Below are 16,571 nucleotides of genomic sequence, written 5' to 3' on the forward strand. Positions count from 1 at the left end.
ACCAGAATGAGGCTTGGACGTCACGCATGGATTCATGTGATAGACTATGTTCTGCCCATTGGCTCTCAGAATGAGGCCTGCAGCTCACACCAGTGGCCATGTTTTTGGACCTTGATGCCACAAGCGGAGATACACCACTCCTATAGGCTTATTCATTTGCATCTTTTCTATAAATATAGGCAATGTGGGGGAGCTGGCGAATGCCCCAGTTGAAGTCCAGTGGGACGAAACGCGTCAGTTTGCTTGCCTAACCCCTCACATTGCTTTTAAATTGTGGTCACAGATACACAAACACATCTTTACCTTCATGTTTGTACTTATTTTATTAAATCCATCTGTTTGACCTACACTATATGGAGGCTTTTTTTCTTTTCATGATCCCCATATTTTTACCGGATGAGAGTGTTTTCAAACACTATCTGCACCTTGAGTTACCTCTACCTGAGTTCCATAGACCCACTGCCACTGGCAGGTGAGTCCATAGGTTTTAGAGTTCCAGTGTCCATCACCTGAGTTCCATTTCCTGGTTTCCTCCGCTTGGTTGACCCATTGCCACTGGCATGTGAGTCCACAACGTCTGGTAAGAGTGTTTACCCCCTACCCCGGGTGGAGGATGAACCATCCCTAATGATTTTACTGTGGTTGTGGTTATCCCATTTGCTTCCGAATTGGATTGTATTACTGAGTCTATCTCCCAGTGTGAACTGTTCCAGGCATACTCTATCATCAATTCCCATTTCATTTGAACTCATTTCACCTTCCAGTTTTGTTATTTCATCTGGTTCCGTCCAGTGGAATTTTTTACTCATTTGCACATAGCACTTTAATTTTCATCACTGTTGTATGACCCATATGCATTAGATGATATATTGCACATGAACTATAATGTTGTAATTTTAGCGCTACACTTTGCTTCACCTTTTGCTTCAATTTTGTAGATTTTTGTGTGCTTTTTATTGTATACTATTTTGGTAAGGGCAGTAATCTCACCCACATTTCCAATTAATAGCAATGCAATGTTTGCTTGTGATGGCAAAGGTGTCAGATCCCAGCCTGAATATGTGACGAATGTCGGGTCACTAACCTGTTGGCACAGTCAGCCTCACCCTGCACCGAGATTCTCCAGCATGCAGGGCAACAATCTAAGTACCAGGAGACTGAAAGCACTGATCATTGGGGTTGGTTAACTCCACAGCTAACCCTTTCTTCACACACAGTAGCTGCCACCACGTATTTCATCGGAAACATTCACCGTTCACAGTGTCTGCTGTAGAAATTCTGCCTTTTAAGAAAAAGGCTGTAATACACACTGTCACACCAGACAGGAATACGACAGAGGTAAAATACATTAGCACCTCAAAGGGACAGGGATTAGTTACGTTTTGGTTTAGAGCATTAAAGCCGTGTACACACGGGCGGATTGTATGGCCTACTTAGTCCGTCATACAATCCGACGGACAGTCCGTCATACTTTCGAATGAACGGACTTGACCACACACGGATGCACAAACAGTCCGTTGAAAGCTTGCGCGATGACGTGTACAGCACGTACGACGGGACTAGAAATAGGAAGTCCAATACACAGCAATGCAACCTTCCGCCGTGTAAATCCTTTCTGAGCATGCGCCATTCTTAGTCCGTCGAACTAGCCTACTCACGAGCGGATTGTCCGCTGAAACCAAAGTATGACGGACAGTATCACGGAAATTCCGAAATACTTAGTACGCCAGACTGCACGCTGAAAAAGTCCGCTGAAGCCCACACACGAGCGGACTGTCCGCTGAAATGTGTTTTGGCGGACTAAGTTGGCCATACAGTCCGCCCGTGTGTACGCGGCTTAAGGCTCCATTTACACCTAAGAATAGTGCGGGGACATGTGCTGCAATGCATTTGTTTCCGTATGTTTTTTTGGCGCGTTTTTGGCTAGGCCTCCCTTCACTCCAAAGAAGCTCATGTACCAAATTTTGGCACAGAACCAGGAGCGTTTGGCGGTGTTATTTTTGTGCAGTTTTGTCACTCAATAATCGCAGCAAAATTGAACCGTGTTTAGGGTGCCATTAAGAAATAATAGCTTTGCAAACGCGTCCTGTGTTTTTGCGCGATTCTGCAATCCCAAGTACACTCAGCAATAATACAAAATAAATAATAAGCTGCATAAAATAAAAGGGAGTAAAAAGGAAAAATAAGTAACAAGGTTTTCCTGATCTTTTGTTCAGGTCTAGTTCAATGTAGCCTAAGGCTGGCAGTAGACAGATGGAAAATAGGCCAGACCAACAGGAAGCAGACAAATTTTGATCCATTTATGGGCAGATTGGTTGTATTGAAGTCAATCCATTGATAAACTTCAGTGCAACCAGCCCGTTTTTTTTTTTTTCACCCGGTTAACTACTGGCGGCTATAGCTGCCAGCAGTGATCATTGTAGGGAAGGTTCCCCATGCTCCCCATTGCCAGAATACAATAGTACTACCGGGGTAAATCACAGTCGATGGGGAAATCAAGCAATATTATTTGCTTCAACCTGCGGTTGAAGGAAAGAAAGTTGCATAACATATGGCCTGCCCAAGTCCAATATGGTGCATCAGAGTCACTGGCCCTCAAAATGATATAGAGGGTACGTGCGTCGTTTTGAGGAATAAGGGAGCTGTAAACACAACAGTTTTTTTCTTGGACTTCCAGTAGGTTTGACTGAGCAAGCTCCTAGCCAATCAAAAGAGCAAAGGGTTGGGATGTAGGAAATATTTGATTATACTTCAATGATCAGAACTCAAAGAATGTACACCGCACTGCGCATGTAAAAACAGCAGAAAAGTAAAGATATTTTTGTCAGAGGAGTCATGACTGTGAAAAGTAGACATGAATTAGAGTCCCAAACCAATAGAGAGCCTTGCCCAAAAAAGCATAAGAGACTAATTATTTTGGAAAGGGCAAAGCCAAGGCTTTATTGGAGTTAAAAAAACATCATATTCATGTCTTTTCAACAGCAAAAACAAAGACTGGACTGACAACCAAGTAACCAAATGTCCACATGGCATGAAACAAATGGCGTTAATATGCTGACAAGGTAAAACACACTAATAAAGCTGCCAGGAGACTAGAGAGAGCTCAAGGCCAGTAGATCCCATACCTTCCAAACATAAAATGTATGCCAAGGCAAAAAAAAAGGAAATCACTGTAGTAGACACCAATAATATACAGTAGTCTTCACTAGCTTCAGAGTCCCGTCCCAAGTACCTTCCCTGCTGCATTGTGAACACAGGAGGTCACCTGCTCACCATTTCCTTTTCCCCAAAAGGGTAGATTATCAACCAAAAAGCAGTGGCGGCTGGGGCTCAAACTTTTTTTTTGGGAGGGGGGGGGGGGGTGCATGTAAACTGAAAATTTCCCATCCTCTGCTATGATCGGATGCTTGATGGGCATCCAATCGCAGCGCTTGTTGTTTTAGCCAATCAGGTAGCACCTGATTGGCAGCGAGGCAGTTCAATATTTATTTGCTTTTCTAACACAGCTGGGTGAACTGCTGTTTACCTTTTTTGACTTCTATTAGAGCCTACGGCGGGGTCCGGATAGCAGGCGCGTGTGCCGCCGGAGGTGCTCACGTGCATGCTGCGTGCTGTGGGGGTGCCAATGCTCGTGGCTGACGGTCGCGATGACCGTTGGGCTACGAGCGATCAGGAGCCGGAGACATAGAACAGGGACGAGTGTGTGTAAACACACACTTCCCTGTTCTGTTCTGACAGAAGTGATAGATTGTGTGTTCCTATTGGCTAGGAACCATGATCTGTCACTTCCTATAGTTAGTCCCCTTCCCCTTCAGTTAGAATCACCTCCCAGGGAACACAGGTAACCCCTTCAATGCCCCCCTAGTGTTAACCCCATTCACTGCCAGTGACAATTTTTACAGTAATCAATGCTTTTTTAATTGCACTGATTGCTGTATTAATGCCAAAAACTTCCAAAAATTGTCCGATGTGTCTGCCATAATGTTGCAGTCACAATAAAAATCGCAGATCGCTGCCATTACTAGTAAAAATAATAAAAATGCTATAAATCTATCCCCTATCTTGTAGATGCTATAACTTTTGTGCAAACCAATCAATATACGCTTATTGCGATTTTTTTTAACAAAAATATGTAGAAGAATACATATCAGCCTAAACTGAGAAAAAAATAGCTTTTAAAAAAAAAAGAATTGGGATATTTATTATAGCAAAATGTACACAATATTGCTTTTTCTTCAAAATTGTCGCTCTTTTTTTGTTTATAGTGCAAAAAATAAGGGGCAATCTTACCATATGAACATTTGTTCCAGTGACAATTGTCAAAGAGGGGATTTCCCCTCACCCCTCTGTGGTGGAAAGTGCAGGTAGTTCCTCCTAGTGTGACCTACACAGTGACCCTTCTTTTCTCTATCGTAATTTAAGGAAAATAATTTGGCTTTATATACACCTAACCAGGCATGTAGGAAAGGTGAGGAATCATTGATCTGACCCATACACTTCCGCTTGTAAAAAAAAACTCAGACTGTGCTATTGAGCTCTATACACAACAGACCTTGTTTTTTCAGAAAAGCATGGAAAACACTTTGAAAATTAGCTTAGAGTTCAACCTGTTGGCTGACACTGTGTACAATAATAAGACAAGAAAAAAAAAAAGTTTTAAAAACGGAATTTCAACTTTTGTTTGTGAACAGAATAAGGAAAAAAAAAATCTATAAAAAACACTAACACATACTTAAACTGACAAACATTGATTGCAAAGGTTAAAAAAAAAAGATGATTTGGTTTTCGTGTTGATTAGCCTTTGCTCTGGAGGTCAAAACCATCTATGAATATACAATATTAATTGGCTCTGAAGATTTATCACTCCCAATGCTGCTTGGCTCATGGGACAGATAAAAATAAAGTCCTTTGTGAAATGTTTTGTTATTTCTCTTACCATCTTATATAAATATAGCATGTTGTATACAGTTACGTGACACAATTTGGAGACATGTGCTATACTAGTAAGTACTGGTATGTTTTTTTTATTTTTTATTTCTGAAATAAATAGCATTTTGTCAATGGGGGGGGGGGGGGGGCTTTTGTAGAAAAGTCTTGATTCTTTTGGAGCTTCCATGGAGCAACTCCAAAACCTTTTCTCTAAACCTCTCCCAGGTTGGTCAGTTTGGTTCATTTGCAGCTTTCTCCTCTATTGATGGACCCTTCCTCATCTTTTTCCACTAAAACCTCTAGAAAGCTGTTTCTGGTTTCCAAAAAATATATAACTCATGTTTTTCTGAAGCCAAGTGGGGCTGATAACATACAGACCTGCTCTCCTACAGATGGGTAATTACAACTCTGGCCGGGTTTATGTGTAGCCAGCAAAGGGCACCAAGACTACTGGGGTAGTGGTTAGCACTCTCACCTAGCAGTAAGAGGGGTCACTGGTTCAAATCCCAACCACGACACTACCTGCCTGGAGTTTGCATGTTCTCCCTGTGCCTGTGTGGGTTTCCTCCAGGTACTCTGGTTTCCTCCCACAATCCAAAGACATGCAGGTAGGTTAATTGACTTCTGTCCAAAATTGGCCCTAGTATATGAATGGGGATCTTGGATAGTGGGCTCCTTGAGGGTAGGGACCAATGTGAGTGTGCAATGTACAGGGACAATTGTAGACACTCAGGTTGAACTCGATGGACTGGTGTCTTTATTCAACCTTAGAAACTATGAAACTACCAAGGTGCTGACTGTCAGTAACAAATTGCTGTGCATACAAAAAGGAAACTTATTCAGACCCTTGATGTACTTAAAGGTTTCAATCACATCTCCTCTTTCCCGACTTTCCTTCACATGGTGATATATGTTGCTGACATCTTACCTGAAATATTTTAGCTATCAGATCTTTAATAATTTTTGTTGCTCGTTCTGTCTTAGCAATAACTTTCTGTAAGTGAATTCTCCAGAACTGGGCACAATATTATAATTTAGGTTTAACTATATAGCTGTATAAAGGAACCAGGACCTGTTTCCTCCTGCTGGTGATCCCTCTAGTGATAACTAAAGATCTATATAGAGGAATCAGTACCTCTGTCCTCCTGCTGGTGATCCCCCTAGTGATAAGGAAATATCTATGTAGGAGAATCAGAACCTATTTCCTTCTGCTGGTGACCCCTCTAGCGATAACTAAAGATCTATATATAGGAACCAGGACCCCATTCCTGCTTCTGGTAAACCCTCTAATGATAACTAAAGATCTATATAGAGGAACCAGGACCTCCTTCCTTCTGCTGATGACCCCTCTAGTGATAACTAAAGATATATATAGAGGAAAAAGGACCCCTTTCCTCCTGCTGGTAAACCCTCTAGTGATAGATCTATATAGAGGAATCAGGCCCTCCTTCATCCTGCTGGTAACACCTCTAGTTATGCAATCTTGAATTCTGTTCACTTTTAACACTGCATGACAAGACTGCTAATTTTGAAATCTTCAGATATAAGTACCCCCACATTTAGTAGCAGTTGTTTACATACAACTGGGCTTGTTATATGTTTGTAGCTTTTCAAGCCACTTCTTAATTTCTTATATACTGTAACTGAAAAAGTGGCTTGGTAAGTTATGAAATGTCTTCAACATTGCAGAACAAATTCAGCTGAATGTGACCAATGGCTACTGGATACAACTGTCCAATATGTCTTTAAATGCTGTAGTGTTAACAGTACCCTTTCCTGGAAAAACCTAAACGCAGTTATTTTAAGGGGTGCCCACATTATTTTATCCCCGAACATCTAGTAGAGTGACGATTTGCCAGTTCTTCAGTTACCGACTCAACCTCAACTTGCATTGTTTAGCCATGATATCTATAGACTTATTAGTGTAATATTAAGGCAAGCCAATGTTATTAATGTGATTTTAAGGGAAGCCAATCTTATTAGTGTAATATTAAGGCAAGCCAATGTTATAATCTGATATTAAGTGAAGCCAATCTTATTAGTGAATTATTAAGGCAAGCCAGTTGACTAGGATAGAAGGAGAGGCCATACAAAAAACTTGGCCTGAAAAACAAGACGTGCAAAGCTAGCTGCGGATGTTGAAAATGCAAATGGTATTTGAATTTTGCAAATGGTGCACTTTGTTTTTTTATAATACCTGGTACAGAAGCTAAAGATCTAGGGGCAGAGCATATTTATACATAGGTGGTGAATGGGTTAAAGACAAAAGACAAACCGGGAAATGTATGAACTGCTGTTATTCTCTTTTGCAGGTAAGAATGACCTTTGAGTTTATTTGGAGTATCCAAGCCTTATAATAAGTCATGGATATATTGTATTCAGCTCGCCGGGTTGCAAAAATTACTAAAATATTATTCTTGCAGGACTGATTCTTGAATTATAGGGTTCTATTATTTGACAGCTGGATTCCCCAAATACTATACTTGGTCTGTATTATTGAATTTTATATGGTTCATTTGACTTGACTTATCACTTTTGCTTTTCTGTATTCTTTATAAAAATGTATATATACAGTATCTCACAAAAGTATGTACACCACTCACATTTTTGTAAATATTTTATTATATTTTTTCATGTGACAACAGTGAAGAAATTACAATTTTCTACAATGTAAAGTAGTGAGTGTACAGCTTGTATAACAGTGTCAGTTTGCTGTCCCCTCAAAATAACTCAACACACAGCCATTAATGAAATGGTGAAAATTTCCAAAATGGGCCCAATTAGCCATTTTCCCTCCCCATTGTCATGTGACTCATTAGTGTTACAAGGTCTCAGGTGTGAATTGGGAGCAGATGTGTTAAATTTGGTTTTATTGCTCTCACTCTCTCATACTGGTCACTGGAAGTTCAACATGGCACCTCATGGCAAAGAACTCTCTGAGAGTCTGCAAAAAAAAAAGAAATGTTGCTCTACATAAAGATGACATAGGCTAAAAGAAAATTACCAAGACCCTGAAAATGAGCTGCAGCATGATGGCAAAGACCATACATCAGTTTAACAGGACGGGTTCCACTCAGAACAGACCTCACCATGGTTGACCAAAAAAGTTGAGTACACGTGCTCAGCGTCATATCCAGAGGTTGTCTTTGGGAAATAGATGTATGAGTGCTGATAGCATTGTTGCAGAGAATGAAGGGGTGGGGGGTCAGCCTGTCAGTGCTCAGACCATATGCCGCACACTGCATCAAATTGGTCTGCATGGCTGTCGTCCCAGAAGGAAGCCTCTTCTAAAGGTGAGGCACAAGTAAGCCCGCAAACAGTTTGCTGAAGGCAAGCAGACTAAGGACGTGGATTACTGGAACCATGTCCTGTGGTCTGATGACACCAAGTTAAACTTATTTGGTTCAGATGGTGTCAATTATGTGGGGCGGCAACCAGGTGAGGAGTACAAAGACAAGTGTGTCTTGCCTCCAGTCAAGCATGGTGGTGGGGGTGTTATGGTATGGGGATGCATGAGTGCTGCTGGCATTGGGGAGCTACAGTTCATTGAGGGAACCATGAATGCCAACATGTACTGTAACATACTGAAGCAGATAATGATCCCCTCTCTTCGGAGACTGGTCCGCAGGGCAGTATTCCAACATTATAACAACCCCAAACACACCTCCAAGATGACCACTGCCTTGCTAAAGAAGCTGAGGGTAAAGGTGATGGAATGGCCAAGCATGTCTCCAGACCTAAACCCTATTGAGCATCTGTGGGACATCCTCAAATGGAAGGTGGAGGAGTGCAAGGTCTCTAACATCCACCAGCTCTGTGATGTCATCATGGAGGAGTGGAAGAGGACTCCAGTGGCAACCCGTGAAGCTCTGGTGAACTCCATGCCCAAAAGGGTTAAGGTAGTGCTGGAAAATAATGGTGGCCACACAAAATATTAACATTTAGTGCCCAATTTGGACATTTTCACTTAGGGGTTTACTCACTTTTGTTGCCTGCGGTTTATACATAAATGGCTGTGTGTTGAGTTATTTTGAGGGGACAGCAAATTTACACTGTTATACAAGCTGTACACTCACTACTTTACATTGTAGCAAAGTGTAATTTCTTCAGTGTTGTCATATGAAAAGATAGAATAAAATATTTACAAAAATGTGAGGGGTGTAATCACTTTTGGGAGATACTTTTTTTCATAAAGAATATAGAAAAGCAAAAGTGATCAGTCAAGTCAAATGAACCAAATAAAAATTCAATAATACAGGTACTGTATATATATATATATATATATATATATATATATATATATATATATATATATATATATATATATATATATATATAATTACATGTACTATATTTATTATAAAGGGTTATATAAACCCTTAATTAAAATGTACAAAAGTTATTAAAAGTTATAGAAATTATTTATAAAAGTCAGCAAGTGTTTAGAATTCTTTGATTATGTTAGACTGCGAGTAGCACATATTGTGAAATTTGCATAACTCATCTCAGTTTTCCCACATTGTGGTTCACTTCATGTATTGCCTGGCTGAAGAATAAAGCAAGTAACCTGTTGTCTATATTTTGGTCACCTGTATAATACACCACACTTTCTACATTGGTTCAATTTTCCAGTAACAATTTCAACCAGAACCAAAAATATCAGGTTCAAGGGTAGCTGACCTTTACAGCACTAAACCCAGTTTTACAATCTGAACACAGAATTCTCAGTACTTGCAGAAGGCAGGATATTGCTTTCCGAAGATTAGGAAGTTCCACATGTGGGAACAAAAACACACCTGAAAATTAAAAAAAATTTGAATTACCAGAGGAAAAAAGCTCCTAATTTAACTTTTTTTTTGTGTTGTAGGCAAAGATGTTCAAACAAAATTCAACTTCAGTTGCCAGTTTTATTCTTGTTGGCTTCAGGGGTTTGACGAATTTCAGATTTTTGCTTTTCGGCTTCTTCCTTGTGATCTACATTCTGATACTAGCAGGAAATGTATTGACCATCGTCTTAGTGTTGATCACTCCAAGTCTTCGTTCATCAATGTACTTTTTCCTTTGTAACTTGTCAGTGTCAGATATTTTGTACTGTACAGGAATAGTGCCCAACATGTTGTACGTGGTCTTGAATAATGGTGGTTCCATAACTCTGGTCGCTTGCCTCACCCAATTTCAGATCTATGGAGAATCATTGGCAGTAAGTGCTATCCTGTTAGGGATGATGTCCTACGACCGATACATTGCTATTTGCAGGCCATTGCACTATTCCATGATTATGAACATCCGACTTCAGTATCAATTGGCCCTTTTCTCTTGGTTGTCGGGCTTTATCATAACATTGAATTTTTCCATCAAAGTTTCCCAGATAATTTTCTGCGGTTCCTATGTCATTGACTATTACTTTTGCGATTTTTACCCTTTGTTGGATCTCTCCTGTTCTGACGTCTTGGTTTTGGAGATACAGTCCAATGTTTTTTCTTTTATTTTGGTGTCCGTTCCATTTTTCTTCATTTGTGTGACTTATGTGTGTATCATTCTCTCTATTCTGAAGATCTCCTCTGTCTCCGGGAGGCAGAAAGCCTTCTCCACGTGTAGTTCCCACCTCTCCATTGTCTGTCTTTTCTATGGGTCTCTCACTGTTGTCTATTTGTCATCGGCCAAAAATTATTCTTTGAACGTAAATAAAGCTTTATCACTTCTTAATACCATGGGCACGCCACTGCTTAACCCCATAATATACAGCCTGAGAAATACAGAAATTAAAGAGGCGCTGTGGACATTAAGTCTCAGGTGTTTTCTGGCGGTAAAAAGGATTTATGGAAATCGGAAGCCTAAAGATTAAATGGAAGACATTATAATCAACCAAGGCTGATCATACCGGGATCAATCTCCTCCTGATATTATATAGATATCTATATAATGCCATGAAAACGATTCCAACCAAAATTAAATCCCATTTTAATTATGCAAGTATTATTTTTTATTTTGTGTTTGACACATACACTTTTTTGAAGAATTCAGTCCTATTAACCTCCCTGGCGGTATGATTAGTTCTGGTTTTAGGTGCTGAAAGCGGTACAATTATTTTGCATGGAAATTTGGCGTTTTATATCATAGGCCTGTAATTCTTAGCCCCTGTACACACGGTCGGAGATTTCGAAAACCAAATCCGTCGGATTTTGTCCGTCTGATTTTTTCCGTCGGATCTTGTCCGAAACTGTTGCATACACACGGCCGGACTAAGTCGTCGAAAAATCCGATCATTCAGAACGTGATGACGTAATTTCGTTACGATGGGACTACATTCAGGCTAGTAGCCAATAGCTTTGATGTAGGAATTTGATCTGAGCATGCGTGGCACTTTGTCCGATCAAAATTCTCTACACATGATCGGAGTATGTCCGATCTAACCAGTTGGTCGGAAAATATTTCCAACAAGTTGGAAAATTGGGTCCGACGGATATTCCGACGGAATCAGTCCGATGCATACCGCACACAGTCGGATTATCCGACAACACGGTCCAATAGGACACATTCTGACGGATTCTTCCGACCGTGTGTACAAGGCTTTAGGAATAACTCTCTTAAATCTGCTCAAACCAGAGTCTAGCAGACATCCCGAGTATGATAAAGTTTATAATATAATAAATAATAATAAAAATTATTCAATAATGTAATCAAATCCAAAAACACTGAAAACACTTTTTGGTTGCTATGGACAATCTCCAAATTCCAGGCAGAAAAAACTGTATTTATAATATAAAAGTGCATGCAGGGCACTGCACAGACCACTAGGGACAAAGGGGGTGTGTCATTTTTTTATACAGTACTGTAATCTGTAAGATTACAGTACTGTGTGTGTTTTGACTTTTTTGAATTTGGCGCCATTCTCCGCTCCCGTGTGCCGTAACGTCGCAGGGAACGGAGCTCGGCGGCATTTGGGCACTGTGTGAATCGAGCAGAGGATGGCTCGATCACACAGCGCGGAGGACATAGTTGGATCCAGGGGACAAGGTAAGTAACTCTCCCTGTGTCCTCCCTGTATCCAGCGATGCGATCCCGAGTCTGGCTCGGGGTTACCGCTTATGATAGTAAAATCCCAACCCGAGCCAGACTCGGGATTACCGCCAAGGAGGTTAAAGGGGGCAGTGTGAAGAGATCCTAAATAAATGGAGGTGGATGGTGCTGGAAGAACAAATTATTTTGGGATTTGGACGCATAGTGATGGGGATTGACATATTTGGTCACAACCAAGAGTTTAAATCCCATATGGTTATATAGGCAACTTGGAGATATATGTGTATTAATGTGTGCATGATCACCACAGTTTTTTCACTACTCGGACATGTAATAAGGGCCCTGTATGGATGGTACCAGTAGAGTGTGGCTGCCATATACTTTGTGAATACTGGGAACTCAGTTAATTACAACCATACATTGAAGTGTGAGTTTAGATTGATTTTGTGCCACAGTTCGATTCATTGTGGGGATCGAGCCTCTAAATACAGAAGGACACATACTGGCAGATACTGGCCTTGGTGTGTCTGTTGTGTCCCCCTCTCTCAGCCATGGGCTCTAAGTTCTTTACTATGTCATTGGAATCCTTAGGCCGCGTACACATGGGCGGACTGTTCGCCCAACTTAGTCCGCTGAACAGTGTTTCAGCGGCCAATCCGCTCGTGTGTGGGCTTCAGCGGACTGTTTCAGCGGACAGTCTGACGAACAAAGTCTTACGGAATTTCCGTAAGACAGTCCGTCCAAACTTGGTTCAGCGGACAGTCCGCTCGTGTGTAGGCTTGTTCGACAGACTAAGTTTGGCGCATGCTCAGAAAGGATTTACACGGCGAAGGTTGCATTGCAGTGTATTGGACGCTGAATTTCTCGTCCCGTCGTACGTGCCGTTCACGTCATCGTGCACACTTTCAGCGGACTGTCTGCTCATCGTGTGTGGTCAAGTCCGTTCATGCAAATTTTGAACGGACTGTTTGTCGGATTGTCTGACGAACTTAGTTGGGCGAACAGTCCGCCCGTGTGTACACGGCCTTACAGCCTTGTAACAGTGTGTGGTGCATATGGTTGTATGCAATAGGAGACTTGTCTCATGAGTCCAACAATCTGAGGGACCCATTGTTCATATGGAGATTCACCCATGGGAAGACACTTGGCAGGATTTACTAAACCCGGAGAGTGAAAAATCTGGTGCAACTGTGCATGGTAGCCAATCAGCTTCTAACTTCAGCTTATTCAATTAAAGGGGTTGTAAAGGTTCATTTTTTTATTTTCTACATAGGTTCCTTTAACCGGTTCCCGACCAGCGCACGACGATGTACGTCGACAGAATGGCATGGACAGGCATATTGGCGTACATGTACGTCCAATCTTCAATGCCGCCCTGCCATCGGGAGCGCGCCAACGGCGGCGCGCTCCCGCACTGGTCAGGACCCCCGTGAGTCCGGTCGCGGGACCCACGGACTCGATCGCCGCGGGCATACCCGCGATCATCTCACGGGACGGCTGAATGGAGGAAATGCCGTGTAAACAGCATTCTCCATTCTGCCTAGCAACTAGTGACACTGATCTCTGCTCCATGTGATTGGAGCAGAGATCAGTGTTCACTAAATGAAAGCCCAACCCCCCCACAGTTAGTAACACACCTCTAGGAACACTTAACCCCTACACTGCCAGTGTCATTTACACAGGAATCACTGCATTTATATAGCAGTGATTACTGTATAAATGACAATGGTCCCAAAAATGTCCGATGGGTCCCCCACAATGTCGCAGTCACAATAAAAATCGCTGACCGCTGCCATTACTAGTAAAAAAAAAATAATAAAAAATTATTAATAAAAATGCTATAAAACTATCCCTATTTTGTAAACGCTATAACTTTTGCGCAAACCAATCAATAATCGCTTATTGCGATTTTTTTTACCAAGAATATGTAGAAGAATACACATCGGCCTAAACTGAGGGAAAAAAAAGTTTTTATATATATTTTTGGGGGATATTTATTATAACAAAAAGTAAAAAATAATGCGTTTTTTTCAAAATTGTCGCTCTATTTTTGTTTATAGCGCAAAAAATAAAAACCACAGAGGTGATCAAATACCACCAAAAGAAAGCTCTATTTGTGGGAAAAAAAGGACGTCAATTTTGTTTGGGAGCCACGTCGCACGACCGCGCAATTGTCAGTTAAAGCGACGCAGTGCCGAATCGCAAAAAGTGGTCTGGCCTTTGACCAGCAAAATGGTCCGGTCTGTAAGTGGTTAAGCTAGTGCATTGTTGGTTCACTTACCTTTTCCTTCGATTTCCCTTCTAAATGTTTTTTTTCTTTGTCTGAATATCTCACTTCCTGTTTCTCCTCAGTAAACTTCACACCATCATCCGAGTGGTGGTTAGTCAGCCAGAACAGCTTACTGAACAGCTTACTGAGGAGGAACAGGAAGTGAGAAATTCAGACAAAGAAAACAAAGAAAAAAAACATTTAGAAGGGAAATCGAAGGAAAAGATAAGTGAACCAACAATGCATTAGCTTAAAGGAACCTATTTAGAAAATAAAAAACAAACCTTTACAACCCCTTTAAGCTTTGACAAAAAAAAACAAAAGAAAAACAAAAGGTGTTTGGTTTCTATGCAGAGCTGCACCAGATGTTGCACTCTTCAGTTTTAGTAAATCAACCCCACTATATAGTGTGTATATACAGTATACTCACCAGCCACTTTATTAGGAACACCTGTTCATTTGCTCGGTAACACAAATTGCTAATCAGCCAATCCCATGGCAGAAACTTAAAGAGGAAGTAAAGGCACTTTATAATTTTTTTTTTTTAAATGCAACCTGCAAGGCAAAGGCATAATGAGCTTGTATGCATAGCATACTAGCTCATTATGAATAACTTACCTGAGAACGAAGCCCCTGAAGCGGTCCTCCTTCTTCATCTTCACCGCTGCCATGTATCCCAGAGTGACTTCCGGGTCTCGCTGCTCCGGCGCATGATGTCACTCCTGCGCATGTGCACGGGAGCCGTCACGAGCAGCATATCGCCGTGATCTGCGGCCTGCTCAGTGTGCCTGTGTGCCGCTGTCTGCGGCGTATGCGCCGTAGACAGCGGTGCCTGTCTTTTTGTAAATAAGTGTAGGTTTAGGAGATATTTCTTGGACCTACAGGTAAGCCTTAATCTAGGCTTACCTGTAGGTCAAAGTGGTTTGTAAGGGTTTACAACCACTTTAATGCATTTAGGCTTCAAACCGAGCATCAGAATAGGGAAGAAAGGGGATTTAAGTGACTTTGACTGTGGCATGGTTGTTGGTGCCAGAGGGTCTGAGTATTTCAAAAACTGCTGATCTACTGGGATTTTCATGCACAACCATCTCTCGGGTTTACAGAGAATGGTTCAAAAAAGAAAAAATATCTAGTGAGGGGCAGTTTTGTGGAGGAAAATGCCTTGTTGATATCAGAATGGGCAGACTGGTTCGAGATGATAGTATGATAACAGAAACTCAAATAACCACTCATTACACCCAAAGGTATTCAGAATACCATCTCTGAATGCACAACACATCAAACCTTGAAGCAGGTGAGCTACACCAGCAGAAGATCACTCCGGGTGATACTCCTGTGAGCTAAGAACAGGAAATTGAGGCTACAATTGACACAGGCTCACCAAATTTGAACAATAGAGGATTGGAAAACATTGCCCTGTCTGATGAGTCTCGATTTCATCTGTGTCATTCAGATGGTGGGGTCAGAATTTGGAGGACACAACATAAAAAAAGTGTGGATCCATCCTACTTTGTATCAATGGTTCAGGCTGGTGGTGGTGGTGTAATGGTGTGGAGGACATTTTCTTGGCACACTTTGGGCTCCTTAGTACCAATTGAGCATTGTTTAAACGCTACGGCCTACCTGAGTATTGTTGCTGACCATGTCCATCCCTTTATGACTACAGTGTGCCCATCTTCTGATGGCTCCTTCCAGCAGGATAATGCCCCATGTCACAAACCTCCAATCATCTCACCACTGGACAATGAGGTCCCTGTACTCCAATGGCCTTCACACTCACCACATCTCATCCAATAGAGCACCTTTGGGATGTGGTGGAACAGCAGATATGCATCATGGATGTGCAGCCAAAAAATCTTCAGAAACTGAGTGATGCTATCATGTCACTATGGACCAAAATCTCTGAGGAATGTTTCCAACACCTTGTTGAATCTATGCCATGAAGAATTAAGGCAGTTCTAAAGGCAAAAGGGGCTCCGACCCAATACTAGCACCTAATAAAGTTTAGGTACTAATAAAGTGTCCGGTGAGTATATACATATATACACTATATTCTCAAAAGTATTGGGACACCTGCCTTTACAGACACATGAACTTTAATGGCAACCCAGTCTTAGGCTGGATTCACCCTTATGCAGTTTTAGTGCATTTTGCAGATTTGTACTACAGTCCATTTAATACTCTTTTCTATGGAACTCATTCTGTAGTGCAAATCTGAAAAATGTGAAAAGCACTAAAATGCATAGGTGTGAATCCAGCCTTAGTCTGTAGGGTTCAATATTGCGTTGGCCCACACTTTGCAGCTATATCAGGTCAGGCACTGATGTTGGATGAGAAGACCTGCCTTGCAGTT

At 41.4% G+C, this 16,571-nt stretch overlaps 1 protein-coding gene across 1 annotated transcript; it reads left to right on the forward strand.

Annotated features, from left to right (window-relative positions):
* The first annotated feature begins 4,984 nt into the window (after positions 1 to 4,984).
* LOC143963865 (olfactory receptor 10AG1-like) lies at positions 4,985 to 11,830 on the forward strand. Its single transcript, XM_077473601.1, has 2 exons — positions 4,985 to 5,003; positions 9,797 to 11,830. The coding sequence occupies exon 2, from the start codon at positions 9,803 to 9,805 to the stop codon at positions 10,772 to 10,774; it is 972 nt and encodes a 323-aa protein (XP_077329727.1). The 5' UTR covers positions 4,985 to 5,003; positions 9,797 to 9,802; the 3' UTR covers positions 10,775 to 11,830.
* Positions 11,831 to 16,571: the final 4,741 nt, after the last annotated feature.

Source organism: Lithobates pipiens, unplaced genomic scaffold (genome assembly GCF_037356315.1).
Source record: "Lithobates pipiens isolate NorthernLeopardFrog02 unplaced genomic scaffold, aLitPip1_a1.2 Scaffold_8, whole genome shotgun sequence".
NCBI classification, from domain to species: Eukaryota; Metazoa; Chordata; class Amphibia; order Anura; family Ranidae; genus Lithobates; species Lithobates pipiens.

Bases quoted from the DNA above. Each gene is read 5' to 3' on its own strand.
- LOC143963865 (XM_077473601.1), top strand. From the start codon at position 9,803: ATGTTCAAACAAAATTCAACTTCAGTTGCCAGTTTTATTCTTGTTGGC.